At 34.8% G+C, this 27,588-nt stretch overlaps 1 protein-coding gene across 1 annotated transcript in view; it reads left to right on the top strand.

The window, feature by feature from the left end:
• The window catches only part of SPAG16 (sperm associated antigen 16), an 869,771-nt gene that overhangs the window by 482,113 nt on the left and 360,070 nt on the right, over positions 1 to 27,588 (top strand). The window contains exon 13 of the mRNA XM_033859808.2: positions 19,166 to 19,292. Within this exon, the coding sequence (XP_033715699.2) occupies positions 19,166 to 19,292 (127 nt within the window). The remainder of the gene's footprint in view (positions 1 to 19,165; positions 19,293 to 27,588) is intronic.

Here is a 27,588-nt window from a genome sequence, read left to right as displayed (position 1 = left end):
ATAGCAGTTTAATAAAACATAAGCATTTGTCTGTTTAATAATGCCAGTTAAATGAAGACAGTTTCTAGTCAATTTTTCTGCCCCCAGCTATTATTAAAAAATCTAAGAAAGTATCCAAAAACTTTTTTAAGTTTATTTGTTTTAAATTGATCCTGAGATCTGATCATACTTATCCTTTATGGGAATGCCAGTGGGAGGAAATAGAAGAACATCTAAAGTCCATTTGTTCAAGGTCATGATTGTCTTGTTAATTGGTCATGAATTATATTCATACATCCATCACCCATTTATTCATTCATTCATTCATTCAATGTAGTCTGAACTCCTACCATATGCTAGAGGTTAGATTGCAGCTTGATATTTAGCCTCCTTTGACCTGACCCTGAACCCTGTCCTTTCTACTCAGCCATGATAATTCCAAACTTCTCTGTCACACCCACTGCTGACCACCCTCATTTTTAACCGAACTGGATCTGTACTAGCACCACAGAGCCTCACCAACCTGCAGGAGAAGGCAGGTTGAATTTTGGATCAAGTACCTTGTTTTTGGTCCATGCTTTTTCATAAACTAATATGCCCCTGTTCATCTTCCTGTCTTAACTCTCTGGCTTTTGTCTGAGACTAGAATTATAATCCTGGACAATTCCAGTTCTTCCCACTTGGCTGATATTTAATTTCTCAATTAAGCATGTATTTGACATTGTGAAGAAGGACAATATTGAGCTCTGTACAGATTTTAAAATATATTCACATTCTTTAACCACAAAGTCCTTAAATTTGAATAAATGACGTTAACAACAATACATAAGCAAGGAATGCTGTGCTAAATGCCATAAGAGAGGAACTGTATCTATTTTGAGCAAATTGTAAAAAATTTTCTAGGGTGGGAGGAAACACTCTATTTTTAAAGTACATACATTTTACACTGTCAAGAAGTAGCCAACTGAAAGGGGAGAAGAAAGGGATTATAAACATAGGGAACTGAGATGATTGTACTGTAAGATACAAATAGATAAGTAGTGGGATAAGTGCCACCCATTTATATAAACCGCGGTCATTCATACAAGTGCATGCTATCAGTCATTGACAGAACAAATAGACAGAAAATCAGTAAAGATATAGAGAACCTGAAAAACAATACAAACCAAATTTCCCTAATTGAGATTTATAGAACACTCCACCCAACAACAGCAGAATACATATTCCTTTTAAATATACATGGAACATCACCAAGATAGACTGTATGTTGGGCCATAAAACAAGATCAATACATTTCTTTAAATCTTTTTTTTGATCAATACATTTTTAATGATTTAAATCAGAGTGTATTTCTGGTACAAAACTGAATTAAATTAGTGATCAGTAACAGAAAGATATTTGGAATATCTCCAAATATTTTGAAATTAAAAACATTTTAAATATCTCAAGGGTCAAAGGAGAATAAATCACAGGGGAATTATAAATAATCTGATTGGATAAAGGCACAACATATTAAAATTGTGGGATAAAGTTCAACAAAATTGTGGAATATAAGGTCAACAAATAAAAACGATCTTATTTCTGTATAATAGCAATGTACAGTTGTACCAATAACTTTTTAAAAACCTATTCACAATAGTTCCAAGAATGGAAATACATTGGTATGAATTTTAAAAAGTACAAAATCTAAATGCTGAAATTACAAAATACTAAAGAAATAAATCCAAGAAGACCTCAATAAATGAGAGACAGACCATCTCCATGGTTTAAAAGACTCAATATAATAAAGATGTCAATTCTCTACAAATTGATATGCAAGTTGAATGCAATTCCTAGAAAAATCCCAGAAATATTTTTTGTAAATGCGTACAAGTAATTCAATTGTGTAAAGCAGGGGGTCCTATTATTGCAGTTATTAAAATAGCCAAGATAGGGCTGTTCAGCTAGCATGCCAGCAATTGTAGGGGTTTGAATGCTGTATCCAAATTTATGCTGGGTACAGAGATGATACTGGATTCAATAATGGGCTGAAACTACTAGGACAGTGAGAATGATTCCCCAGTTAGTGCTTATTTTGTGGACTCAGTCTCTGTAGATTTGGCCTGCGGAAACTGAGGACACAGTATGCCTCTTTTGCTTTCTCATTTTCTGAGAGTTCCGTAATGTTTGCTTGGCTATCCTTATCCTTTTCTCCATATCCCTTCCAAGCTACCATATAGAAGATAAGAGCTTTATCTAGCCCAGGTTGCAGGAGAAAAAGCAAATGTCAATTGCACTGTATCTACATTTGCATTATCACTTGGTATGTTATCATAGGGTGTTCTATTTTTAAAAAATATTCTCTTGTTTCTAAAGCTCCAATTTAATAAATTCATTTGAGCATGCCCTTAGTAGAAATACCTACTCCACATGACTCAACTAATTCTCACGTCTTCATAGTTGACTTCAACCAAGAACAGTCATATCTGGACCATTGTGTCCAAGTAAGATATGACTTTTAGCAGAAATCATTCCTGATGGGAATAATCAAATTCTTATTGCCTTGATAGACAGATAAGTGGTATAAATGATATATATATATGGTCCCCAATTGAAGTTTATATAAAAATAAAATAATATGTCTAGAAATGTGATTTATATTTACATTTGAATATTATTATATTTGAATACAGGTGATAAATTTCCTTTAGCCAAAATACTCGAGTTACGCGGTAGGGAAAGATCATATTAGAAACTGAGAGGTTAATTACTTTTTTGCAATCTATTCATTCACCATTTCTCTAAGAAGTCCCTCAAAAAAATACTCTATATGGAAATTTTAAAACAACTGTGGAATTTTGTTACATAACCCATTTTCTCCATGATGAGCTTGAATGATGGAAACAACAAAAGCAGTACCTTATAGGGATGGCAGCAGGTGGAGGGTTTTCCCAGATTCTTCTTTCCCTAAATCCTGCTGTTCTCACCTTTCTTTGGTTTACCATCCTCACATTCATTTCTTCATCTGACTCCATATATTTCCCACATCCTGGTCCTACTGGTAATGCTCACTTATCTCCTGCTGCTTTGCCAACTTCTCCTGGTACTCCTACTACTGGAGCTGAGACAGCCATGAGTCAAGCACCCAGCTGCAACCAGTTTATATTTTAAAGTGATGTAAAGGAGAGCAATAATAAATACAGAATTGGCTTTCTTGGAATCTTCAATGCTTTGGTTTCAGTCTTTTCTGGGCAATGCATTGAGAAGTAAGAACACATGATAAACTCAACCTAATCATTAAGTCAGTGGTTCACCAGCACGGTGAGCAGTGCAACTCCCAAAGGGATGTTTTGGTAAATCACAAAATGTTTTTTCTTATTTCAGTGATTCATGGGGACTGAAGTTGTTGGGGCCAGGCATGCCGTACATCTTGCTGAGTAGGACAGTCTACGTAATGAACAAATTTTTTGTGTACTTCATGACTTCCAAATTCCCCTATATATATTCATGAAGTTGAAAGAAAAAGCCTGTTGATAATCCTTTTAAATTTTTATTTTTACCCTAGAACCAATTTCACATTGAAAATAAACCAAAGCATCGTTTACAAAGTTTTAGTATATATTGTTTTTCAGGAATTCAACTACTTTGTAAATCAAGGGAATATTTAACTAAATTTGTATTGAAACATGACCAAGAGTGTTCTACCATTGCATAAAATTACCTCAGTGGGAGTAAGGCCACTTGAGTTTGAGTTCTCCTAGACAGCACACCTTAACAGTTTGCATTTATGGCAGTCACGATCATGGCAATTCCATAGATGTGAGCCTCTGGTTCCATGCTTATGTCTCCTAATGTAGTTGAGCCTAAGCATTTACACTTTAAAAAACACAATATTTTGTTACAAATTACTTGCTATTTATTTCTTTGCAGAGTTAGGCCAAAATACATTGACTTTAAAAATTATTATCTATTTTCTTTCTGTATAATAGATGGAGCATTAAATATATTTGTTTTTCAATGCATAGATTCCATAGAATTAAGAATTACTGTATGAAGTAATTAAACAAACTAGTACCAACTATGGGGGACAAAAAATTGTGTAATAAGTTATTTAGCTGAACATAAGAAGTGTTAATTATATAAGCCTGAAATCAAGATTTGTCAAGAATAATTGACACATTTATATGCATCGATTGATATTTCTGTCATGTATAAATGATGCTATATACAAATGATAAAACAAAGTCATATAAAAGTTGGCCTTACAGTACAGATGTCTAATGGGAATATAAGTCATCCTTATCACCTTTCAGCCGCGCTGACCAGTCATGTAATAAAAATGGATGGCACCTGAAATGAGAAAACAGTTATGTGGCGATCTGAAGGAAGGTGGCCATACCCAAAGGATGAACAAAATACTTCAAGCTAAACTAACAGCAACATAATGAGCTAAGAAGTAACAGGCACAAGCACAGGCAGATCATGTTTGCTTGAAGCAAGCAGAGTTTGAGCTACTTCACTGCCTCATTTAAACAGAAGAGTATGCTCATCATGAGACTAAGAGACAGTTTACAGAGAATGACACCCTGCAGGGAACAGCTGCTGCTAACACCCAAAGGACAGAATTATATAGAAGACATATTTATTTAATTTTGCAATTTGTGAGGAAGTCTTTTTAGACCCACTCTTTTTTTGGCATTTTATTTTATTATTATTTTTTTTAAGAGGCAAGAGAATTTAATGAAGAGGCCGTTTACAAAGGTGTGGTCAGGTGTAAGATGTCTAATTTGATTTTTATTTTCACAACCTAATTTGTCATTCTGTTATTCTACATTCTTCATAGTTTACGATGCTAATTGTTGGGAAAAATAGGTATGTTTCTAGCCAGTACTATAGGCTTTTTATATATTATCTCACTTAATCTTACAACAACCCTGAGATGTATGTTCTCTTTTCCACTCTTTGCTGAAAGAGATAGGAAGGCTCAGTAAGATTTTGTCATTTAAGATCACATCGCAGGTAAAATTTCTCATTTTAACTTTGTCTTCCTGAGTGTGAAAGCTATGTATTTTTTGAAAAATTTTTATTGGTGAAGTAAGTCAGACAGAAAAAGACAAATATCATATCATATGATATCGCTCATATATGGAATCTAAAAAAAGACTACAAATGAACTTATCTACAAAACTGAAATTGAGTTACAGATATAGAAAATAAACTTAGGGTTACTGTGGGGTAAGGGTAGGGGGAGGGATAAATTGGAAGATTGGGATTGACACATAGACCCACTCCTCCGAGCAGAAAGCCTCAAGATCAATGAACCAATCACATAGTACAGAAGATATTGCCATATTTATATGATTCAGTGGAATGGATCAAGTAATTTTAACAGGACTGTTATATTTCCATAAATATAAATAATTTGTTGATTATGATTGTTCTTAATAAAAACTAAATACCCTAAAGCATAATTTTAATGGCACTGCCTTACGACCATATACAGTATTCAATCCCAATTTCTATTCTGGAAATTGAACCCGTATTGAGTCCAGTTCCAGGTCCAGGCCAGAAAAGCAGGGGAAATCCAAGTTTAAGTGAAAGAAGTACTGATTCCATATATATCTCTATCACTCTTTAAGAAATATATGCTTAATAGGAAAACAATATTTTCTCATGTAAATTCCAGGTTTTATTTAAGAAAGATCCTGAATCCAAAGGTGAAATATAGTAAAAAAAAAAAAAAATAGTTTATGTTTCTTTATGGAAATGCTGTTAGTTTTAAATTCTTGATTGGATATGTCATATATAAATTTACCAAGGAATAAAATAGAGGTCATAAAATATAAAGACACAATAGGACATATTTATAACCTCATGAAACAAAATGGCATTTCCATATATTAAGCTGGCCACTTTACTGTATTTGTATATGGGTCCTCACTACAAAGTTCTGTCCCTGATTTGAACACGTCAAGTATGAGAGGTAAAAAGCACACGGTAAATGAGGGTTACAAATGGCGTTTTGTTTATGAACCTCATCTTTAGGTTGGTGACATTCCATCATACAGCCAAGGCAATGATTATTATTATGATTAGCTTTATAATAATCTGTAGGATCCTGCAGAACTTTTCCAACAACTTATTCAGATCCTAACATCAATTTGAGGTGGAAAAACAGCAGATGGACGTTAGGAAAAGTTAGTGCAATATGATGTTATAAAGAAAAGCATGTGTGTCTTTTCTCAAATTTGGTCTAATATATTCTTTACAGAAGGTAGTTTGCTTTAAAAGCATTAGTTAGTTCAGCGTTTGTGTGATTTTATGAGGAGGAGGTGTGAGTAGCCATAATGGTGGCAGTAAAATGCAGTGAGCCCTAATATATAATTCATTTTAATAAAGAGGAGAAACACACCTTAGGTGACATATTTTAATGGACTACTAGATGAATGACCAAGAAAAGAGAGAACTTCAGTTTCAATATGAAAGGTAGAGACCATTGAATAAATGAAATTGTGGCAAGAAAATATATTCTTTAAATATCCTTTAAAATCCATTGAATAAATGAAATTGTGGCAAGAAAACATATTCTTTAAATATCCTTTAAAATCTGCTACCTCAAATCCTTCCTGTGGTATTCTTTATGATCAGCGTTTCATTAATTAGTTTGTTACAGATAAAAAATGAGATGCTTTTAGAAGTCATGTCTCTTATAATCCAGCTATTATTTAGATAGACATTTCAGAAAGAGAAAATAATTTTCAAGTTGTTTAGAAGACTAAGGTGCAAGTAGAGAGTAATTTACTATTATTACTATTAAAGTATCTCTTTCTGTTCACTGAATCTGAGACCAATCTGACTGATTTGCTTACACATTCATGGCTGCTTTTAAGTGCCCTCTATTCTGAATTTTGTTCTCCATATTACAATTGTAACATATAGGAAATAAAGTGGATATACCTTGTTTAAAGATATCAATAGAGCAAAATTATTTCTATAATCAAGAACAGATCCAAATACAGACAAGTGACTTAATCATATAATTTAAAGGTTATTACAAGGTCCTGCATGACCCTGAATATTTATTTTCCCACCAACTTACTATCTTATTTGTTTATTTTCTTATATGAACTCATATTCCTGCAATTAGAATTGCTTCTTCTGTAAGAAGAAAAAAGAAAGGACTTTATTATGGTTTTTATATAGTATTTATGAAAAAATTTAGAAGGTAACTATTAAAAATACACTCAGTACACTCAGGTGAAATGGGCCCAAGAGAAATGGGAGGGAGGATATTAGTTTAAAGGAAGCCTTCTCATGCATCCTTCTCATTTCATTAGCACAGGTTAAGAATTATGAAGTGGAAAAGCCACTAAGTGTAAATATGTATTAGAAACAAAGGAAAATACCCTAAGGGATTTGGCAAGCAGCATGGATTATCTTCAGGTGGGGTTTTCATGGAGGATGAGTCTAGGAAAGCCTCAAGGAAGTGTAAGGGTGTCAGGGAAAGCACGTCCAGAGTTTGAGAGAACCGTGGAGGTACTCATACTCAAAGCCTAGGAAGGACGCATTTCACAACTCCTAACTTCCCTCTCTCTGCCATGAATAACATATATGGCACAACTGAAGTTTCCCTGATAGGCTTAAAATATTTTCTCACATTTTCTTTACCAGTAGTTCTATCCTAATCCAAACATTTAAAAGTACTCATTTTTACAGACATTTAAAAGTAACACAGTGGAAAAATGGGATCCTCAGATTGATACCATCAAGCATAGTAACATAAGATTTTTCAGCTTAATACTTTTAAAAAGCTTTCATTCCTAAGAGTAAGCTTGTGAATTAAGATCAGAAGTTTATGCTAACTAAATTCTGCTTTTAGATGAGAAAATAAAAACTGAAATACTGGCAGTTTCTAAAGCTCCTTCAGGGGGAATTAATTCTTGGATCATTTGTGTTGATCATACAATCCTTTCCTTTTTAGCTAATTGAAATCAACATAAAACTCAGGTAGTTTATTTTTAAACAATATATTCAATATTTGACAATTAAGTTCAAAGAGAAGGATATTGGATTGAGGGTTAAATACTGGGAGGTAATGGTGTCTCTTCACAAACAATGAAGATTTGCAGTTTCATTAATAATAATAAATTATTATTGGTTCTGGACCCACTATGTACTACTCTTCAGCCATAGAACATGACAGATAAGGCCAGAGTCCTCATGGAGTGCAACTCTAGACAGGGCTAATGGTGGGGAGAGGGTACAATGACATAAGTAGTCAAGTTAATTTCACTTAGTGATTGGTGCTATGAAGGAAATGAGCAGGAAAATGTGACAGATTCAGCTTTGTACCCCTTTGTGATCAGAAGACACTGAGTTTTTAATGAAAGCTCTGAGTATGAGGAAACAGCTGGATTGAACTTTCTTTTCTCACACAACCCAGTCCCTGGATGTTCTAAGGATTTTTTCCCCTCATTCTAGCCCCGCTTTCTCTCCTTTCTGCTTTGCTTTTTTGCTGGAAACCCTACTCTCCCACAGCCATGCTTCTGTGACTAGAGATCTTGCCTTTTGTCATTGACTTTTCCCATTCCTGGTATCTGGTTTCTGACTAAGATCTCTTTCGGGGAATTGACATGGAAAGGAAAAGAGGTGTAAGTTTTAAAGTATCACTGTGGCTACTTGTGATCTTAATATGTTTAAATTTAATATATTTAAATATTTTGGAGAGAAGTTTAAATAGATGATTTCAGAAATGGCTTTTGTGTTTAAATTATTTAATGTTACATCTATTGATCAATTTACAGTTAATGAAGTTGATCACAATCACCTTTAAACCTAATTTATTTCCCTTTTTCTTTAAAGCCCTTTTCTAAGAAAGATGTGCTTCAAAACAACCCTTTTGACCTTCTTTGTATATAAAAAACAAGGTATTAGATAGTTTTAATTAGGATTTTTAGAAGCCAAAGTTCTTTTAAAGACTGATCTAACTGCAGGAACACTGCACTCAGGGACCATTTTAAACAGCAAGATCACTAAAATTACCAGAGAAAGCACACAAATGCAAAAAAGATGGCACTCAATTGACTGCAAAAAGGACACTGTTTAAGTTATGAGAGCTGAAACAAGAAGGCAGAGCATGGCCTAGTTGGACCTCAGTTGGAAATGTGCACGTCATGTGACTCAATTTTGTTGCTGCTCTGCATTCCCACATATGTGAATGCCTGCAGAGCATTGATTTGGGGGTTATAAATACATGTTAGCAAGCAGGCAATTTGCATATATGGAATCCTTGAATAATGAGGGCCAACTACACTTCACAGTGTTAAGGTGTGCAAATTACTTAGAATAATAAATGTTCAATAGATATCAACTTAAACTACAGTGTTAAATGTAATAGAAACTGTTGAAATATAGTTATTTGCTTTTGTCTTCATTCATTTGCCTCAGTTTGCCATTTCAAAATTGAGTCTTTTTATTTTAATTTTTTCCATTATCCAGTTTACTGCCATTTACTGCCGAGCGTCCACTTTTTCCTCACTGTTATCAGTGGGCACTACTCCAGCCTCTGTAACCCCCGCCCTGTGCTCACACCCTTTGCAAAAACAGTTCAGGTGACTATTTAACAAGTCTGAGTGAGGACTTGAGGGTACTCTGAGCAAGCCCCCAGCTAAATTATGGTTATTTTATTTATTCACCTTTTGCTTTTATTCCCCAAATGCTGGATGCATTCCAGGTATTTGAGGTTGACGGGAATCTGCCCTTTACATATGTGGAGTGGGGTTTTATTACCATTTGGGAGTAATTCTCAGATAGTGTATTTATTGTCAAGGGTTTTTGTCAAAAAATTTTTTTTTGTCTAGGAGTTGTGGCCTATTGATGCTCTTTCCTGGCTGAGACACTCAGACCACATAATCGATTATTCTTTCACAGTAGATTACGGTGAACTTTAAGATAGGGTTTGTGGTATACTCCCTGGTAGATTTTATTGAAATATCACTCCCTCCATTAAATGTTCAATTGAATTTTATGTTCACAAAGAAACTGTTGCACAATAAAGAATTTTATATTATTTGAGTAATATAAAATAACTAATTAAAATGTTAACTTTTTAAGTCAAAATTTGGATGTCACTGGAGAACTTTGCCTTACTGAGATGGAAATTCAGATGGATTTTTAAAATAGCTTATGTATAAACTTTTAAAAATATGATAGTGGGTGGGAGGAATCACTCATTCAACTTGGATGTTATAGTTGTAGTATGACGATTTAAATATGTTTCACTTATGCTCATGTTAGCCTATTAGATTTAAGTATTTCATAAAGAATTTTTATTTCAGATAAGCCTTGTGATAAATGTTATCATTATATGTTGGCTCAATTATATAAATACTATTTGAAATCCAGGTCTTTTACTTGCAAAACAGAAATAGAGTCACAGATGTAGAAAACAGACTTATGGTTACCAGGGGGGGAAGGGGAGGGGAGGAGGGATAAATTGGGTGATTGGGATTGACATATACACACCACTATATATAAAATAGATAACTGATAAGGACCTACTGTATAGCACAGGGAACTCTACTCAGTACTCTGTAATGACCTATATGGGAAAAGAATCTTAAAAAGAGTGGATATATGTATATGTATAACTGATTCACTTTGCTGTACAGCAGAAACTTACACAACATTGTAAATCAACTATACTCCAATACAAATTTTTAAAAAATAAAAGAGATGGGATCAGGAATAATCTTCTCCTAATTAAAGCCTGGTGCAGTAATATGGGGGAAGTTTTAAGATTTATTGTAAAAAGTTAAGGAACTAGGAGAGTTTTTATCATTCAAGTACAAAATGAAAAAAAAAATGTAGGGACATGGGTTGCCCTTTTAGAGGGTTAGGGACAAAAAGAGGACAAATAAGATGCCGCCAAATGGAAAATGATGAAATGCGTTGTAAAACAAAATGAGAATGCTGAAATTGCTATTGATTTCAGCTCTTTATGAAGCAAAGGAATTGCCAGAATTACTAAATTTTTGAAATAAACCTGTAGAGTAAAAACTAAGTAAATAAATAAAATGAAATAAAATAAAATTCAGGTCTTACTAAGGGTTAATAAGATAATGAATTCCAGTATTTTTTTTCAAAACAAGGATAGATAAAATTTTTACCCTTTTTCTTCATATTCACTTGAATATATGTTGCTGCTGCCTTTTGTAAATGTTCCATAATTCCATTAACCACATTTTGTTGATCTGAAAGTTCATACAAGCTTGAAGTTTCAAAAGTACAGTTTCATATCCAATATTAATAGTGTTACAGCCAACACACCAAAGGAAATAAAACCTTTAAAATTTAATGCCTCACAAGGGAGAACTGTGTTAAAACGGTGCCCTCTTACAAGTTACAAATGGGAAATACATTTTAAAAGAAAAGGCATTTGCTCTAGAAGAGCAGATCACTTTGTTTTATAGCAAGTTCAAAATTCAGAGAAATATTCATCCTTCAGTTACCAGACTAATAAATTGAATCAAGGTGGGCAAGGAGAGAGATAGAAGAAAAAAGGGGAAATAAAGAAGTAAAAGCAGGAGGTGGGTTAATAAAGGGCTTTTTCTTGTGAACTAACTTCTCCCTACAAAAATGATAAGAAAACAGCAGACAGAGCAACAGAGATAAAATTGCATCAGGCTTCAGGGTTTATGTTTTTGATGGAAATGTACAAATAATTTCCATCCCTTGCGGTGCTGTCATGCTCCATCACTTTAGTCCATTTTCACCTTGCAAAGAATTCAGCCTGTCTACCTGGAATGCCCCACACATTAAACAAGTGACTTGGGAGCAGATTTCTTGCCCCCTTGAGCAGTTCTTTCTTCCTTTAAGCTATATGAAGAGCCAGCTTTTTCTTTTTGTTTGGGAAACTATGAGCGCTAGAATAAATCATTGAGGAATCTCTCCCTCTATCCCACTACCATAACTGAATACACTCCCAAATAATTAAATTGGGTTTTAGTGACAACAGACAAAGCCTGAATATAAGTTTTGAATGTGCACAGTGCACATAATATGGAAGGACACAATAGTACACATATGTAAGGACACACATTTCTAAATTATACATTTTCTGTGTACATGTTAGATCTTCATTGTGATGAAACAGGTATAATCATATTTATAATACTGTTGCATTTGCCTTAAAAATAGTACCAGATTTTGCAAATAGGAGACTTTTTAGTTTTTTGGCAAATTCTGTCTGTAAAAAAGATTAAGGTAAGAGCATACTTATTTATAGGTTGAAATGCTTCAATTAAAAAATAATAGAAATTCTATTCAGGTTTATTCTATTTAATAAATACAGCCTTTTAAAAAGTTACCACTAATGAACTACTTGCAAATAGCAATGCTTAACTTTGTTAGAGGTGGAACTATCTTTCAGTAATACCTCACAGGAGGTTAGAAATAGTAATCATTCTTTAATATTTTGCTGATTTTGTTCACACATCTTTTTTATGCAGTTATCTGTATTGTTTTATTTTCTCTCATGTTTTTCTGTTAAATCTTTTGTGGATTTTTGTTTGTCTATTTCTTTATATTTCCTTTTTAATTAAACATAAAAGACTTCCCAGTAACTACGTTATGCATGCCTTTAGAAAACAGAGATATATATGTTAATGGTATAGCTATTCCAAATATTAAAGATTCTTTATCCATCTATGAAGATACATGCAATTGACACATGCACGTATGGAGATGTACTTGATAAGAGAATAGGATCACTATAAGTATTCAATTATTCACAGAAATGTATATTAAGTAGTTATTGTGTCCCACATACCAGGAGAGTGAAGCCAGAAGGAAAACGTATTCTGAAAAGTGTTATTTATTTTTAATTGTTTAGTCAAGGTAATATATACAGTGAAACGGGCAGCTTATTAAGTGTTCAATTAGATGAGTTTTGACAAATGTATATACCTTTAAAACTAATGAAGATATAGGCCATTCCTATGACCACAGGAAATTTCCCATTCATCTAATGAAAGCCCACTCCCCATAGCAAACACTGTCTGGTTTCTATAACCATAGAGTGTCTGTTCTTGAACTTCATATGAATTTAATTATATGATACATAGACATATTTATCTAGATTCTTTTATTCAGTATTATTGAGATTAAAGTATTTGTTGTAATAATCAACAATTTATTATTTTTAATCACAATCTAATGAGTTAATATGGTACTACTTCATCTAATACGTAAGGACCTTAAAACAGTGTAATTCCATGTTTACCCCATCTTCGTGATTTTGCTGTCTTGTATTTTACTTTTACGTACTTAAAACACTGTCCAGTACAATGATGATATCTTTACTTTAGCCAAATATCTTTTAAAAATTAGAAAAAGATGTTTTACATTTACCCATATATTTATCATTTCAGATGATGATATTCTTTTCTGTATACAGATGTATCCATCTGGTGTCCTTTCCATTCAGGCTGAATACCTTCTCTTCAGCATTCATATAGGAAAGACCTGCTGGTGACGAATCTTCTCAGCTTTCATTTATCTGAAAAGTTGTTCCATTTTCATTATTGAAGGTATTTTAACTGATTATTGCGTTTTCAGCCCTTAAAAATGTTGTTTTATTGTATTCTGTCTATTGTTTCTGTTGAGAGGTCAGTTGCCATTGACATCATTGTTTCCTACATGTTATGTTTCTTTCATTGATTGTGACTGTCAGATTTTTTTTAAGATTTTACTTTTAGCAGTTTTACTATGATATGCTTAGGTGTGTTCTGTCTATTCTTAATTATGCTTGGATTTTCCTGAGCTTCTTGGATCTGTACATTTGTACTTCTCATCCAATTGAGGAACACTTTAGCCACTATTCTTTCAAAAATGTTCTGACCCTTTTCTCTTTCCCTCCTCCTCTACACCTACCCGCCACCTCTGAAAACCCTGTTATTCCTGTGTTAGACCATGCGATTACCCCCACTGATGACTGGGGCTCTATCTATGGTTTTTCAATATTTTTTTCTCTGTTCTTCAATTTAGGTATGTTCTATTGATCTTATTCAAGTTCACTGATCCTTTTTTCTGCCGTATCCAACTTACTATTTTGCTCATGCAATAAACTTTGTTTCATGTGTTATACTTATCAATTCTTTTTTTTTATAGTTTCCATTTATTGTCTGAGAGTCTCTATTTGTACACCCATTATAACTGTTTCTTTAAATCCTTAAACATACTTATGATATATGGTTGAAGTCTTGATCTTTGATTACCAACATTTGATTCATCTTAGAGTCTGTTTCTACTACTGAGCTTTTTACTTGATTATGGGTCACATTTTTCACCTCTTCACATGTGTACCAATTTTTTTTTAATTATATGCTGGATGTTGTTAATAGCAAATTGTAGAGAGTCTATATTAAGTGATCTTTCTACAAAAGGTAGTGAGTTCTGTTCTGGCAATCTGTTTAATTATAGGCAGATAATTTTTTGCCCTTTCAGGCTTAGTTTTATTCTTGGTAGGGACAAGTCTATTTTGATTTTGAACTTAATTCATGAACCTGACCCTTACTCCTATGGTGGGTGCTCTTCTGTAGTCACAACTGAAAGTCTGAGGTGCCTACTGAGTTCCCTCCGCTCTAGTTGGGATTAAAGTCCAGTGTCTTCCATCAGTACCTGGTCTCTGATATCGTTGTACAGCACTCAACCCACCCTGGTTGGGATTAAAGTCCAGTGTCTTCCAACAGTTCCTGGTCTCTGGTATCATCGTACGGCACTCAACCACACGGCTTGTAGAGTCTTACTCTGTCGAAATGCCATCTAGACCTTGGCCAACAATTCACAGCAAATCCCCACGCAAACTACTGCCATTTCCCATGCAGTTCCCTTTTCTCACATACCCTTCACTGCAAATTTCAGGCATAGCAGCAGGTCAAACTATTCCCATTTCCTTTTGGCTCAGTGAGACTTCAAATCTACTGGGGTTCTACTACTATATTTGATAGCAGGGAAGTGCTTCCAAGGAGAAAGTCAGGGAGGTCATGGAGCTCTTTGAATTTTTTTCTTTGCTCAAGGTTTCCCATCCTGTGCTGTGTTTAGTTCAGTGCCAGAAAACAGTTGCCTCATATAATTTGTGTCATTTTATAGTTGTTTGTTGTGGAGAGAGAGGCAGAGTACTGGTTACTTTATCATTGTAGCACAAATCCCAGCAAGACAGTTTTATTGCTGGATAAAGGAGATCAAGGAAACTGCCGGAGGTGAGGCAGGTTGAGGGTGGTAAGGGAGACAAGGGCCTTTAGAGTTAATATAGAGCCTGTGACTTGAGAGGTTTTGCAACAAGCTACATCCGTACTTTAAAATATAAAAGTGGAGGAAAGATGAACTTCAGGAGTCAAGCCAGTAACACACTCAGTGAGAAGTCTTTTGGGAAGATAGCAAATCTGATTAGAAATTAGAGTTAACCTAAATCTAATTTCCCTCCTTTTGCCATTAATCTTTAGCAAGTAGCTGTCCCATATAATGTTAAGTCATAATAAAAAGAAACCAACCCAGAACTGATGATGAATTGTAAAAATTGAAGAATAAATGAATATAAACCAAATTCCACTGAAGATCATACAGTGCACAAGGAATTACATAAGTAAAGTTACCAATAATTCAGACAAAAAGTCCTCTATATTTTCAGTCAAATTACAGAAATGCTGTATTTCTTTTTTTAATAAATTTATTTATTTTGATTTTATTTATTTTTGGCTGCATTGGGTCTTCGTTGCTAAGCGCGGGCTTTCTCTAGTTGTGGCGAGCAGGGGCTGCTCTTTGTTGCGGTGCGCGGGCTTCTCATTGCAGTGGCTTCTCTTGTTGTGGAGCACGGGCTCTAGGCGCACGGGCTTCAGTAGTTGTGGCATGCAGGCTCAGTAGTTGTGGCTCGTGGGCTCTAGAGCACAGGCTCAGTAGTTGTGGTGCACGGGCTTAGTTGCTCCACGGCATGTGGGATCTTCCCAGACCAGGGCTCAAACCTGTGTCCCCTGAACTGGCAGATTCTTAACCACTGTACCACCAGGGAAGCCCAAAATGCTATATTTCAAGTTGATTTTACATAATAAAATAGAACATCAAAAGAACTAAAGCATTTTATTATGATTTTATAAGACAATAGATGCAGATGGAAAGCAGACTGAGAAATATTAGGAAAAAAGTGAAATCAAGAACATACATAAAGGTTTTTGATTGCTCCCTCTTCACAGACACACAAATAACCACAACTAAGAATTATAAAGAACAGGTATGAAAAATAAATTTTATATATATATATATATATATGGATACAAGGATTATAGAGAAAATGTTAAATGTAGAGGAAAATGAGACAAAATAAAACATAGCTGGTGTTCTTAAGGGGGAAAAAAGAAAAAAAAGCAGAATAAATGGAAGAGAAAAACATAAAGATATAGTGAAAGAATAACTACTTACTAGGATAACAAAAGTCTAAGATGGAAATTGCTATCAAGCCATGCCATGGTGAAATTTCTGAACTCCAGTGTTTGCAAAAGAACTGTTAGGGCTATGGGTGTGAAAAGCAAATCATCCACAAAGGAAGTTAGGCAGGAAAGGGAAGAGAGATTCGGCTGGCCTCAGACTTTGCCCCTGGTATGAGACAGTGAAACATTCCTCCACAAACATTGGAGGAGGAGAACTGATGTTCCCAAGATATTACAACCATTCAGAATTGCTCTTGAAGTACTGAATAATCAAGAAAATATATAAAAGTATGGGTTCAGAGGATTAATTTAAATAGATATTAATTGAACACTAGGAGGATGGGAGGCACTGAGCAACACTGGGATTTGGGATTACTGATCATATGTGTGTGTTATAATTTTTGACATTGTAAGATTAACAAAATGATTTCAAAAAATTGGTAGGTGAATAAAAGAAAAATGGAGGAATTATATACATGTTATAATTATAAACATTTCCTTTTTAAGTTATACTTTCTATAAATGAAATATGACTAAAAATAACATACTTAATATTTTCTTAATGTGAGGATGTTTTTTAGAGAATATTTCATAATAAACTATTGACTTTCTTATATAATTTAATTTAATAATTTACTACATTATATAATATATAATTTTCATTTTTTTATGAAATCAATCTCTCTTTTTCTCTGTCATAGAGCTATATCTGGAGCAATTACTCTAATAGTTAAACATGATTATGTCAATATAGTGGGCTTTGGAATATAAACGTTTAAAGAAATGTTTTATACTTATATTTTGAGAATCATTAGAAAACAGCAGGTAAAATTTCTGCATAAAACAGTACTTCTTTAAAAATAAAAGAAAAGAATTTATCCTGTAAGTTTTAGCACACATCTCAAAAAAATGTCATAAATAAAATCTGAGCATACTTACAAATATCCAAATATATTTTTGAGGGGTCAGGTATTAAATATTTTAGGCTTGTGAACCATATGGTCTCTCATAACTGTGCAACTCTGCTGTTGTCATGGGAAAGCAGCGATAGACATGTGTAAACAAATTGATGTGTTCCAATAAATCATTCTTTGCGAAAATAGGCAGCCAGCCATGGGCCATGGTTTTTGACCCCTGGTATATATTGACCTTTCATCAACCTTAATGATCAAAATATTATCAGCCTCTCTCAGAAATATTAAGATAAAGAAACAGATACAAAATGGCCCTGATTAATGAATTTATTGATTTTATTTCCTTGTTCCTGACATTAAGTACTATAATACTTCACTTTGATATGAAAAGTCTCAATCAAGGGGCAAAACTGAGTAACTTACATACATATCCACATAAATCTTAATATTTTCTAACTTCTCAAAAAAGCCAAAATTTAAGTAAGGAGGAACTAACTTTGCTCCAAACAGTTCTTAGATGTTATGCTCAATATGACTCCTTCCCTTGCCTTTTACATTTACAACCTTGGTCAAAAATCTCAGATTGTTGAAGCTAGATTGTACCTCTCAGTGTATCAGATTAAGTGATCTCATTCTCACAAGAAGGACCCCTACTGCCACTGAGGTTAATAACTTCTCTATGGTAACCCTGCTAGTTCTTGTCAAAGTTAGGACTGGAACCCAGGCTACCAGCTCCCATAGCAGAGTTTTTTCCACTCCACCATACTGTCACATATGGCATGGCTCAAGCCAGACAGCCATCAGCTGATCAGAGCTTAATGAGCTGGTTATCATACTAGAAATGTACCTATATTGACTCCTCTGTTCTCAGCATTATTAGTTATCCTGTTTCTTCTCTATTTTTAAAGTAGGTTTATAAATAAAGTTAATTAAAAGACAATCAAACATTACAAATGAGAAGTGATACTGCTCTATGAATATATCCTGCTTCATTAAGAAACAGTCCTTTCATAAAATGGCAAAAGGCAAAGCTGCAGTTATCTTTCCTTATGAGTTATTTCTAATCATTTAAATCAGTGGTTCTCAGACTTCTGTGAGTATCGAATCAACTGGAGAGCTTGTAAAACACAGACAGTTGGGCCCCAGCCCCAGAGTTTCTGATTCAGTGGGTTTAGGATGAGGCCCAATTTGCATTTCTGATATGTTCCCAAGGGATGCTGATGCTGCTGGTCTGGGTAAAACACTTTGAGAACCACGGGTTTAGATTTGTTAATTCACACTTCTGCTCAGGCTCCATCTCAGATCCAGTGAAACAGAATGTCTGGGGCTTGAGGTGGAGTATCTTCTAAAAGTATCTCAGGTGATTCTAATGTAAACCCAAGCAGCTGAGGTGGGGGAGGGGCGGGGGGAGGAAGAGAGACTGAGTAACTTAAAGAAGTTTCTCTGGTCTTCCCATATTATGAAATGTTTGCTTCCTCAGTGTATTCCTTTATGAGATGGGAACAGTTTTTAAGTAGTCATTTCATGATAAGGAATAAATGAGGTAGTATAAAGATGACTTTACCAACTGACCTTATAAATTGAATGTAATTTAAATTTAGTCAATTTTATGCTGCTAATTCTTTAAAGTGCTTAGAATATAAGGTGGTTGTAGAACTCTCCTTTTAAAATGTTATTTTTGTACATCTTGCCACTTGTAAAGCTACTTTATGCCTCAGATACTTGAACTATCTTTGTTAGCATTATATAGACAGCATAGAAACATGTAGCGCTAAGTCCTATAGCTTTAACTCTTACTGTTTCTCTATACAGTGAAAGATGCAGATGCACTTTGTATGGACATACAGACTCTGTGAACAGCATCGAGTTTTTTCCTTGCTCCAACATTCTTCTCACAGGTTCTGCAGATAAGTCCCTGTCTGCATGGGATGCAAGAACGGTAAGCAAATTATCAACACTTTTTCCAATTTTGGTAGGTCTAGTTACTCTTAGTCACTTTTCAGGTATTAGGTACAATTTATGAAGTAATTGTACAGGGGCATGTAGGTTAAAAGAATGGTAATAAGTTCCTATTTACAAGATCTTGTCTATGTGCTTTTATGTACCCTGCCTCCTAAAAGTAGGACTATAAAAATAATGTAATTACTTCATTAAACATTAATGCAACAATTTTTTTTTTTTTTTTTTTTTTTGCGGTACTCGGGCCTCTCACTGTTGTGGCCTCTCCCATTGCGGAGCACAGGCTCTGTACGCGCAGGTTCAGCGGCCATGGCTCACGGTCCTAGCCGCTCCGCAGCACGTGGGATCTTCCCGGACCGGGGCACAAACCCGTGTCCCCTGCATCGGCAGGCGGACTTCCAACCACTGCACCACCAGGGAAGCCCAACAATTTTTTATTGAGATAGAAACTCTGCTGATACATTACGTATGACAGGGAAATGCATAGCACCTCTCCTTAAGGACTTTGTAGCTTGGAAAGGAAGGAGAAATGAGATTTTAATGCAATGAGGTATGTGTTAAAATGGAAGAGGATACAAGACACAGGGGAAAAGCAAGAAGGAGAACTCTTATCTGCCTAGAAGGCTGTGGATGGCTCCCAAGAGGAGGCTGTGCTTGAGCTGAGATTTGGAGGGTAAGTAGGATATACCAGGTAATCTCGAGAAGGTGGATTCCAGGAAACAGCAGTGCATGTACAAAGCCATAGAAGTATGAGGCTACAAAGGCATATTCTGAGAGTAATAATATGTTTGAATAGAGCTTAAGGAAGGAGGAAGAAAAAACAAGCAAGAGTATACAGATGGACAAGGACAAGATCATTAAGTATCTGATTGAAATTTTATAGTTTTCAGAAGGAGTCTATTAAAGCATGTTAAGCAAACAGGGTAACACAATCAGGTTAGCCTTTTAGAAAGATTAATTTGATAGTAGAGTTAAGGGAGTCATTCTCATATAGGAGGCTTGTACAGTAGGCTGTGAGCAGATGAGAATTTGAACTAGGAGACTGTGAGAGTATAAAGGAAAGTATGGATTCAAGATAAGCGGTTTAACTCTTACAATTTGAAGAGTGACTGGATGTGGAGATAATGGGAGGAAAGAAAAGGGGTTTAAAGGTGACCAACAGTCCCAGTTTATCTAGCTAAGACTGAGAGTTTTCTGGGTTGTGGGATTTTTCAGTGTTAAACTAGATAATCCTGGGTTACTGTGGCTTCAGAAGTGAATTAGATGTGAAGAAATGGAGATGGAATTTGGGAACTACACTTTCAAAGAGTTTGGCTGTGGAGATGAAGAAGAGAAAAGTCTATACCTGTAGGATCCAAATAGAGGTCTCCCTTGTTCAAATAGGAGACAGCATGTTTATTTGCTTAGTGGTAGGGCAGAGGAAGGGATTAAAGATTCAGGAAAGAGCAAACACAACTAATTGAGCACACACTTTAGTAATTTGAGGCATGCCAAAATATGCAAAACAGGGTCACCATATTTGTTCTTAGCAAAATTTGATGAGGATAATGTAGAAGTCTATACTAAAAAAAAAAAAAAATCCATATTTTATGGTTCGTGAGTCAGGAAAGAAATGCAATTTGTAATGTTTCCCATTTATCTTCCCCTACACAATGCATGATTGACATCAATAAAGGAATATGATGATGAGCATCCAGATAGTATGAACAGGGACCCAAGTTCATTATGGGAGGCTCTATTTAGTCCTCTGAGGCAAATTGATTTAGGATAAATAGAGACTAAGGCGACCTTAGGTTCACTTATTATAGAAAAACAGCTAATGGTAGAATGATAAATACCTTAGACACAACTTCACATGTTGCAGCATGTCAAGAGGCAGCAGTCAAGGGGCACTGTGGGAAAAGTGTATCAGCCATGAATTAAGAGTAAAATCAGAATGATTTGTTGTTGGGTAAAAAAGGTGCCACAACCTCCTTCTTGCTTTAAAATAGCTTAGACCCTGGTGCAACAGAATTCACTCCTGCTAATGGAGCATCCATGAAAAAGCAAGATTTTCAATGCATTTAGCCTAAATACTTACATGTGAAGTGTGTATAAAAGCCATTGGGAAAGGAAAACCCACAGAGAAAATATTAATTTAGTAGTGACCTAAATTTTATGCTCATTTTCTTTTGATATCAGATTTTTTTTTTGTCTGTCTCTCAGAGTGCTATAACTGAATGTTATCAGAAAACATGTCTCTTATTTATTTTCTTTCCTGTGAAAAACTGGAGCACTAATGCTTGGAAGTAAAACTGCTCTTACAAAGAGAAGTTGCCTCTCGTGTATCTGCCTTAAATGCCTAGAGTTGCTTGTAGATGGTGGCCTTCCTACCTCTTGTTGGGAACTCCTTGTATACTGGTCTTATTTCCTACAATATGTCTGAGAGCGGGAGAAAAGAGGGATTCAGCACAGCACAGCGCATTTAGCATACAGCAGGATAGCATGTGGATTGAATGTATGTCCATAAAAAGGTTGTATTTCTTTAATCAATATTAATATATATTTTTCAAATTGGCTTTAATGGCAAATTAAAATTTTTATTATTAATGTTATGATTACAGTTTTATTAGTAGTATGCATGCTAGGTTTATAGTCATTAATACTAGGGAAAGGACTCTAAAATACTTTGGTATAAATAAAATGTTGTTCATAAATTATGGTAAATACATCAATGTTTAGAAATAAAGTTCATTTAGTTTATTTTCTGAAAATATTTCAAACCAGATGTTGAAATATATATATTTAAATTGGTATCTATATAAAATAGAATTAGCATGTAAAACAAAGGGAAATTCACTTAATTTAGGTTATTAATAATTAGACAATTCAAGTTGTTAACTAAATGTTATCATAAAACACTACAAATAATATATGACAGCAACTCTAGAATTAAACAGAATCATTTCACTTGAGTTGCATTAGCAATTCCGGTGACTAGTTTCAGATCTACCACATTTTTTTTAAAACACAAAACAGAACAAAAAACACTGAAACAGCCAGATTTTTAAAAATTCATATTTTATATATAGTTTTTTTTACATCTTTATTGGAGTATAATTGCTTTACAATGGTGTGTTAGTTTCTACTTTATAACAAAGTGAATTAGTTATACATATACATATGTTCCCATATCTCTTCCCGTTTGCATCTCCCTCCCTCCCACCCTCCCTATCCCACCCCTCTAGGTGGTCACAAAGCACCGAGCTGATCTCCCTGTGCTATGCGGCTGCTTTCCACTAGCTATGTACCTTACGTTTGGTAGTGTATATATGTCCATGCCACCCTCTCACTTTGTCACAGCTTACCCTTCCCCTCCCCATATCCTCAAGTCCATTCTCTAGTAGGTCTGTGTCTTTATTCCTGTCTTACCCCTAGGTACTTCATGACATTTTTTTTCTTAAATTCCATATATGTGTTAGCATATGGTATTTGTTTTTCTCTTTCTGACTTACTTCACTCTGTATGACAGACTCTAGGTCTATCCACCTCATTACAAATAGCACAATTTCGTTTCTTTTTATGGCTGAGTAATATTCCATTGTATATATGTGCCACATCTTCTTTATCCATTCATCCAATGATGGACACGTAGGTTATTTCCATCTCCGGGCTATTGTAAATAGAGCTGTCATGAACACTTTGGTACATGACTCTTTTTGAATTTTGGTTTTCTCAGGGTATATGCCCAGTAGTGGGATTGCTGGGTCACATGGTAGTTCTATTTGAAGTTTTTTAAGGAACCTCCATACTATTCTCCACAGTGGCTGTATCAATTTACATTCCCACCAACAGTGCAAGAAGGTTCCCTTTTCTCCACACCCTCTCCAGTATTTATTTTTTCTAGATTTTTTGATGATGGCCATTCTGACTGGTGTGAGATGATATCTCATTGTAGTTTTGATTTGCATTTCTCTAATGATTAATGATGTTGAGCATTCTTTCATGTGTTTGTTGGCAGTCTGTATATCTTCTTTGGAGAAATGTCTGTTTATGTCTTCTGCCCATTTTTGGATTGGGTTGTTTGTTTTTTTGTTATTGAGCTGCATGAGCTGCTTATAAATTTTGGAGATTAATCCTTTGTCAGTTGCTTCATTTGCAAATATTTTCTCCCATTCTGAGGGTTGTCTTTTGGTCTTGTTTATGGTTTCCTTTGCTGTGCAAAAGCTTTGAGGTTTCATTCGGTCCCATTTGTTTATTTTTATTTCCATTTCTCTAGGAGGTGGGTCAAAAAGGATCTTGCTGTGATTTATGTCATAGAGTGTTCTGCCTATGTTTTCCTCTAAGAGTTTGATAGTGTCTGGCCTTACATTTAGGTCTTTAATCCATTTTGAGCTTATTTTTGTGTATGGTGTTAGGGAGTGATCTAATCTCATACTTTTACATGTAGCTGTCCAGTTTTCCCAGCACCACTTATTGAAGAGGCTGTCCTTTCTCCACTGTACATTCCTGCCTCCTTTGTCAAAGATAAGGTGACCATATGTGCATGGGTTTATCTCTGGGCTTTCTATCCGGTTCCATTGATCTATCTTTCTGTTTTTGTGCCAGTACCATACTGCCTTGATTACTGTAGCTTTGTAGTATAGTCTGAAGTGAGGGAGCCTATTTCCTCCAGCTCCGTTTTTTGTTCTCAAGATTGCTCTGGTTATTCGGGGTCCTTTGTGTTTCCATACAAATTGTGAAATGTTTTGTTCTAGTTCTGTGAAAAATACCAGTGGTAGTTTGATAGGGGTTGCATTGAATCTGTAGATTGCTTTGGGTAGTAGAGTCATTTTCACAATGTTGATTCTTCCAATCCAAGAACATGGTATATCTCTCCATCTATTTGTATCATCTTTAATTTCTTTGATCAGTGTCTTATAATTTTCTGCATACAGGTCTTTTGTCTCCTTACGTAGGTTTATTCCTAGATATTTTATTCTTTTTGTTTCAATGGTAAATGGGAGGGTTTTTTTGATTTCACTTTCAGAATTTTCATCATTAGTGTATAGGAATGCCAGAGATTTCTGTGCATTAATTTTGTATACTGCTACTTTACCAAATTCATTGATTAGCTCTAGTAGTTTTCTGGTAGCATCTTTAGGATTCTCTATGTATAGTATCATGTCATCTGCAAACAGTGACAGCTTTACTTCTTCTTTTTCGATTTGGATTCCTTTTATTTCCTTTTCTTCTCTGATTGCTGTGGCTAAAAATTCCAAAACTATGTTGAATAAGAGTGGTGAGAGTGGGCAACCTTGTCTTGTTCCTGATCTTAGTGGAAATGCTTTCAGTTTTTCACCATTGAGGACGATGTTGGCTGTGGGTTTGTCATATATGGCCTTTATTATGTTGAGGAAGGTTCCCTCTATGCCTACTTTCAAGAGGGTTTTTATCACAAATAGGTGTTGAATTTTGTTGAAAGCTTTCTCTGCATCTATTGAGATGATCATATGGTTTTTCTCCTTCAATTTGTTAATATGGTGTATCACATTGATTGTTTTGCATATATTGAAGAATCCTTGCATTCCTGGAATAAACCTCACTTGATCATGGTGTATGATCCTTTTAATGTGCTGTTGGATTCTGTTTGCTAGTATTTTGTTGAGGATTTTTGCATCTATGTTCATCAGTGATATTGGCCTATAGTTTTCTTTCTTTGTGACATCCTTGTCTGGTTTTGTTATCAAGGTGATGGTGGCCTCGTAGAATGAGTTTGGGAGTGATCCTCCGCCTGCTATATTTTGGAAGAATTTGAGAAGGATAGGTGTTAGCTCTTCTCTAAATGTTTGATAGAATTCACCTGTGAAGCCATCTGGTCCTGGGCTTTTGTCTGTTGGAAAATTTTTAATCACAGTTTCAATTTCAGTGCTTGTGATTGGTCTGTTCATATTTTCTATTTCTTCCTGATTCAGTCTTGGCAGGTTGTGCCTCTCTAAGAATTTGTCCATTTCTTCCAGGTTGTCCATTTTATTGGCATAGAGTTGCTTGTAGTAATCTCTCATGATCTTTTGTATTTCTGCAGTGTCAGTTGTTACTTCTCCTTTTTCATTTCTAATTCTATTGATTTAAGTCTTCTCCCTTTTTTTCCTGATGAGTCTGGCTAATGGTTTATCAATTTTGTTTAACTTCTCGAAGAACCAGCTTTTAGTTTTATTGATCTTTGTTATTGTTTCCTTCATTTCTTTTTCATTTATTTCTGATCTGATTTTTATGATTTCTTTCCTTCTGCTAACTTGGGTTTTTTTTTGTTCTTCTTTCTCTAATTGCTTTAGGTGCAAGTTTAGGTTCTTTATTCAAGATGTTTCTTGTTTCTTAAGGTAGGATTGTATTGCTATAAACTTCCCTCTTACAACTGCTTTTGCTGCATCCCATAGATTTTGGGTCATTGTGTCTCCATTGTCACTTGTTTCTAGGTTTTTTTTTTATTTCCTCTTTGATTTCTTCAGTGATCACTTCATTATTAAGTAGTGTATTGTTTAGCCTCCATGTGTTTGCATTTTTTACAGATCTTTTCCTGTAATTGATATCTAGTCTCATATCGTTGTGGTCATAAAAGATACTTGAAACAATTTCAATTTTCCTAAATTTACCAAGGCTTCACTTGTGACCCAAGATATGATCTATTCTAGAGAATATTCCATGAGCACTTGAGAAAAATGTGTATTCTGTTGTTTTTGGATGGAATGTCCTATAAATATCAATTAAGTCCATCTTGTTTAATGTATCATTTAAAGCTTGTGTTTCCTTATTTATTTTCATTTTGGATGATCTGTCCATTGGTGAAAGTGGGGTGTTAAATCCCCTACTATGAATGTGTTACTGTCGATTTCCCCTTTTATGGCTGTTAGTATTTGCCTTATGTATTGAGGTGCTCCTATGTTGGGTGCATAAATACTTACAATTGTTATATCTTCTTCTTGGATTGATCCCTTGATCATTATGTAGTGTCCTTCTTTGTCTCTTCTAATAGTCTTTATTTTAAAGTCTATTTTGTCTGATATGAGAATTGCTACTCCAGCTTTCTTTTGCTTTCCATTTGCATGGAATATCTTTTTCCATCCCCTTACTTTCAGTCTTTATGTGTCTCTAGGTCTGAAGTGGGTCTCGTGTAGACAGCAAATATATGGGTCTTGTTTTTTTATCCATTCAGCCAATCTGTGTCTTTTGGTGGGAGCATTTAGTCCATTTACATTTAAGGTAATTATCGATATGTATGTTCCTATTCCCATTTTCTTAATTGTTTTGGGTTCGTTATTGTAGATCTTTTCCTTCTCTTGTGCTTCTTGCCTAGAGAAGTTCCTTTAGCAGTTGTTGTAAAGCTGGTTTGGTGGTGCTGAACTCTCTCAGCTTTTGCTTGTCTGTAGATGTTTTAATTTCTCCATCAAATCTGAATGAGATCCTTGCTGGGTTGAGTAATCTTGGTTGCAGGTTTTTCTCTTTCCTCACTTTAAATATGTCCTGCCAGTCCCTTCTGGCTTGTAGAGTTTCTGCTGAAACATCAGCTGTTAACCTTATGGGGATTCCCTTGTGTGTTATTTGTTGTTTTTCCCTTGCTGCTTTTAATATGCTTTCTTTGTATTTAATTTTTGACAGTTTGATTAATATGTATCTTGGCATATTTCTCCTTGGATTTATCCTGTATGGGACTCTCTGTGCTTCCTGGACTTGATTAACTATTTCCTTTCCCATATTAGGGAAGTTTTCAACTATAATCTCTTCAAATATCTTCTCAGTCCCTTTCTTTTTCTCTTCTTCTTCTGGAACCCCTATAATTCGAATGTTCGTGCATTTAATGTTGTCCCAGAGGTCTCTAAGACTGTCCTCAGTTCTTTTCATTCCTTTTTCTTTATTCTGCTCTGCAGTAGTTATTTCCACTATTTTATCTTCCAGGTCACTTATCCATTCTTCTGCCTCAGTTATTCTGCTATTGATACCATCTAGAGTATTTTTAATTTCATTTCTTGTGTTGTTCATCGTTGTTTGTTTCATCTTTAGTTCTTCTAGGTCCTTGTTAAATGTTTCTTGCATTTTGTCCATTCTATTTCCAAGATTTTGGATCATGTTTACTATCATTATTCTGAATTATTTTTCAGGTAGACTGCCTGTTCCCTCTTCATTTGTTAGGTCTGGTGGGTTTTTATCTTGCTCCTTCATCTGCTGTGTGTTTTTCTGTCTTCTCATTTTGCTTATCTTACTGTGTTTGGGGTTTCCTTTTTGCAGGCTGCAGGCTCGTAGTTCCCATTGTTTTCGGTGTC

This window comes from Tursiops truncatus, chromosome 7, assembly GCF_011762595.2.
Source record: "Tursiops truncatus isolate mTurTru1 chromosome 7, mTurTru1.mat.Y, whole genome shotgun sequence".
NCBI classification, from domain to species: domain Eukaryota; kingdom Metazoa; phylum Chordata; class Mammalia; order Artiodactyla; family Delphinidae; genus Tursiops; species Tursiops truncatus.
Note: the sequence above shows the minus strand (reverse complement) of the source record. Positions and strands in the feature narration are given on the sequence as shown.